Consider the following 4790-nt stretch of genomic DNA (forward strand, 5'->3'; position numbering starts at 1 on the left):
CTCAGGGGGCTCCCCAGGCCCCCCACCCCCGCGGGGGTGTCTGGCGCCTCGCGCGTCTGTGGGTTTGCATCTGTGGGTGCCGCATGCCGGGTTGTGGTTGGTGGATCGTGGGGTGTATGCGATCCGGAGGGTCCAGCCTCTATGCACACTTACTTCACTTACTCTCATAATTGTAGTCTCCTTGCAAATCTTTTCCGTTCTGAATTCAGATGATGCCTCAGCTCCAGCGCTGGAGACTCAGCCTCAAGGAGACGAGGAAGGTGAGTGTCCGCAGGGAGCCGGGTGGGGTTCCGCGGGCCTGGGGGTGGATCACGGCCTTGTGCTTAGACTCGCCTGGGACGGGCTGGGTTTGCCCTTTTCCAGCTTTATTTGAGAGGCCTCGTGTCCCTGCTGAGGGCCCCCGTGTGTGCCGTGGGACTTTCACACAGCACATGCAGAGAGGCCTTTATGGCGAAATCTCTGAGCTGTAATTTTATCACCTGGATAGAGTGAAGGATGTATTTCCAAAGCTGCAAAAACATACGCGTTTCCCTGCTCATCCTCCACTCCGTGTGATCATCACACGTGGTGCCTGAGACCAGCCTTGTAGAGTGACAAGGATGTGTCTCAGGCTGGTTAGGTTTTGTGTCGTGGGGACCATGGCTTTCCCACTCCTGGCCTTGGGCACACTGTTGTGGCTGTTTGCCTGTGTCACCGATTCTGGGGGCAAAGGGGATCAGGTCTGAAGGCCAAATGTAAGGAGTGCACATAATACGTAGGTCGGAGATCAGAAGTGCTTTGCAAACAGCAAGAGTGGTAATCACAATGGACTTCTGTCTGGCACTGGATGCCACGTGCCCCATCACCCGAGCTCACCAAGCCCTTGGAGCCCCGTCTCACAGACAGTTGCCCAAGATCACAGAGCCCACAGATGACAAGGGAGCCCCTGGCCAGCTGGTCGGCTTCAGTGTGGTTCTCAGGCGAGCGGTATCCTGATCGCACTGCAAGTGCTCAGCCGCATTTGTTACTATTTCTACCACAGATCTGTTCCCAGACGTTGTGGGCAAAATTGTGTTTTACATATTACACTCCGTATTGAATCTTTCGGGCTTCCCTGGCGGCACACTGTAAAGAATCCGCCTGCAATGCAGGAGACGCGGGGTTCAGGCCCTGGGTCAGGAAGATCCCCTGGAGAAGGGACTGGCGACCTACACCAGTATTCTTGCCTGGAGAATCCCATGGACGGAGGAGCCTGGTGGGCTATGGTCCTTGGGGTCACGGGGTCGGACACGATTTAGCGACCAGAACAGCGCGGCACACGGCATCCTTCACCTGAGAGAAGGCCCCATGTGTCACCCAAGTGTCCATCTTCACCACACAGGGGTGTGTTTTTGTACTTTGAGGCTTTTTGCCAAACCTCTTTCTTCCCAGTGGAAACTGTCTGGACTTACATTGCTTTTGTTTGAACTTTTGGATGAAGAAAGAAAGAAAAGACATGCTAAAGTTTTTCAAAATGTACATTTTCATTTCCCTTTGTTCCATGCACATAAATATTTTACTTTTTTTTTTAAAATGTACAATGTGTATTTACTGATCATCCTGACTTTTTTGCACTTGTAGGTTGCCTGCTGAAATCTTTGAGAGACTTTGTATTTTCATGATGAATTAAAAGAACTATTGTTTTATTTTGCTTCAATAGATGTTGCATCACGGTACCCCACACTTTGGACTGAACAAGTTAAAAGTCGACAGAACAAAACCAATAAGAATTCAGGTAAAAGGGGGACCTATGTGACTGAGTTAACAGACCCAGAAAGTGGCCTTGTTTTCTGGAAGTTACCTGCAAAATGCATATTTTTCTCTGGTCACCAATGAGTCATGCAAATAAAGCTGTGGTTTGCCCATCAAAGTATAGTTCAAATTTGGGTGTTTCATTAAATTTGCTAAGTTATAGAACATATTATAGAATTTTAAATTTTTTTCTCAGAAATTAATGCATTTTCCTATTGCATAAAGATGTTAAGCTGTACATTTCTCTTACAAACTTTAGAAACTGAATTAGTTTTATGCAATCTTGTCATTGTATTTCCAAAGGTAATCTAGTTAGGTTTGCTTCTGTGCATATAGATCAGTGCATGGGAAGTTAATTCAAACATTGAAAGCTTTACTGGGAGATCTTGAAATCCTCTTGGGAGAATCAGTGTGACAGTGCTTAATTTGAGAAACAAATGTAAAACTGTGGTAAAAATGTCATTTGAAATGTACATTAAAAAAAACAATTTTAATTGTCAGTGGGACGCTCTTTTGGGGTTCCAGATAAGTTCACAGAACAAGGGCATTTGTGTTTCACCCATCACCTACTGTTACCAGATTTTCGAGCTTACGTGACCTGTCAATTATAATTAACTAGTAAAAACACTTCAGACTTGCAGTATTCAGTGGGACTGAAAATAATGTTTCAGGAAATTCTAGTTTACACAAGTTACCCTACACTATAATCTGATTTAAATCAGCCTAAATGTATTGAACACAAAACAATGACATTGAGTTGATTTATAGACACGGGGCATGAAATTATGGGATTATATCTGTGTTTAACCCCAGTGTCCAGGAACGTGTTCTTTCTGAGGGTTTGAAGAAAGTCAGCCCTAGGTGGTATTTTAAGATGTTAAATACAGTACTTACTGTATTAAGTTTAGTGATGAAATGGCAAACAATCATAGGTTTTATGTAATGACCACCATTATCATCGGGATTCCAGTGTCAGAAGAGTTTTTCATTTGTGTTTAACTTAAAAGATGCTTCTACTGATAATCTTCTTTGGTAGAAGAGGACACATTTACTGAACAAATGATTTGTGGCTCTTTGTTAGTCCACGTTTTTACAAATTTCTGTTGTTTCTCCGTACTGTTTCCATTCCTCTATTGGAGAAGGCGAGGGCACCCCACTCCAGTCCTCTTGCCTGGAAAATCCCATGGACGGAGGAGCCTGGTGGGCTGCAGTCCATGGGGTCGCGAAGAGTCGGACACGACTGAGTGACTTCCCTTTCACTTTTCACTTTCATGCATTGGAGAAGGAAATGGCAACCCACTCCAGTGTTCTTGCCTGGAGAACAGAAAATGCTTTGCTTTTTTTCTCTAATGTTTCTCTACGTCAGCTAAAGGCACTGTTTCTTCTCCCAGAGTTAGAACTAAAATGACAGAACAATACCTGTGTTACCAAACACAGGAGCACAGCCATGCAGAGTGAGGGGTGCCCTGAGGACGTGGCCACTGAGGTTCAGAGCAGAAAGTGCGAGTCGTCTGGGGAGGGACTTTCTTGCTCCAAGCTTATGAAAATCTGCTCATGCAGGCTCTCAGCAAATGTTTATTCATGTGATCCATGGTCACTTTGATGATATTGTTGGTTTTTTATCTAAAACTAAGCAAATCAAAAGGTTTACCATGTGACTCAGTGGTAAAGAATCCACCTGCCGATGCAGGAGACCTGGGTTCAATCCCTGGGTTGGGAAGATCTCCTGGAGAAGGGAATGGCAACCCCCTCCTGTATTCTTGCCTGGAAAACCCCATGGACAGAAGAGTCTGGTGAGCTACAGTCCATGGCATTGCAAAGAATCAGACACGACTTAGCGAGTAAACAAGTTAAAAAATAAACAAATGCACTGAGAACTGAAGACTGGATTCAGTCTGAGTGACACACAGTTGCTCCGCTGCACTTTTAGTAACTGAAATTCAATATAAACATAAACGAAATAGTCCTCTGTTGGTTCGTTTTGCAGGAAAAGCATCCCTAACATTTTTCAACTCAGTGTACATGAGTGAGTGAGTGAAACCTAAAATTGCATTTTACTTAAAGAATGCACTCCATTTCTTTCCATTAATATATAATTGAGAATGTCCATATATTTCTTCATGCTCTTGAATCATCTCATATTCAATTTTATCATTCTACTTCTAGAAGTTACCAAGCTTGATTACAGAATTTTACCAAATAAGAGATTTTGTGACATGTTGTTTCATTATATAAAATGAACTCACGTCTCTATCAAGCTGACACTCTTGCCCTGTGGCACATTGACGGCTTCCTGGATTTCGGCCTGACTTCCTTTAAGCCAGGCTAGAATATTAAAGCGCAGCGCAGTTGTTGGTTGGAACGGCAGTGATACTGACATGCGCTGCCACCTCTTGCGCTCACCAGGGGCACGCACCTCACACGCGAGGCTGCACCTGTGTTCTGCTCGGCGGGCACGAGCCAGCGGGGCTGCTGTGTGTCCTGCCTCGGTCCTCAGAGGAGGACGCGGTCACACGCGAGGCAGCGGGTGCTTGCAGGGCCCCTGAGCGCAGGGCCCGAGGGCCATCCGGCCTGGCCTAGCCACTGTACCGCAGGGGCAGGACGCCCCCTGCTCCCAGGCGGAGGTGTGAGGGTGGTCCTGGCCTCACGTCTGGCCCTGGCCACAGCGCACCTGTGCGGGCCTGGAGCCCTGAGTTCAAACCCCTCGCCACACGCCGGCCCGGGGCAGAGAAGGCTGGGGTGGGAGGGACACAGGGTTCTCCGGCGGGTCCCCCCGCCTCCCCCCTTCTCGTCCCCTTGCTCCTTGCCTCCAAGACCTGAGGCCTCGTCCTCAGCCTGCACCGCCTCACCTGCACTCATTCCCCGTCCTTGCTCCTGGGGCTGTGTTCTCTGCTTTTCAAACATTCTCGGCCCTCGGTCAACCCTGGGTCTTCTCGGACGCCAGCTCTGAGCGCGCAGACCGCCTTGTCTCTGCTCCCAGCACGCACCCACCCGCTCGTGTCCCCCTCCCCCCCCCTCTT

At 47.6% G+C, this 4790-nt stretch overlaps 1 protein-coding gene across 1 annotated transcript in view; it reads left to right on the plus strand.

Moving 5' to 3' along the window:
• Positions 1-4790, plus strand: part of SMOC2 (SPARC related modular calcium binding 2) — a 117807-nt gene that overhangs the window by 35200 nt on the left and 77817 nt on the right. The window contains exons 9-10 of the mRNA XM_010833880.1: positions 210-260; positions 1679-1753. Of these exons, the coding sequence (XP_010832182.1) occupies positions 210-260; positions 1679-1753 (126 nt within the window). The remainder of the gene's footprint in view (positions 1-209; positions 261-1678; positions 1754-4790) is intronic.

Source organism: Bison bison, unplaced genomic scaffold, assembly GCF_000754665.1.
Source record: "Bison bison bison isolate TAMUID 2011002044 unplaced genomic scaffold, Bison_UMD1.0 scf7180017863954, whole genome shotgun sequence".
Taxonomy (NCBI): domain Eukaryota; kingdom Metazoa; phylum Chordata; class Mammalia; order Artiodactyla; family Bovidae; genus Bison; species Bison bison.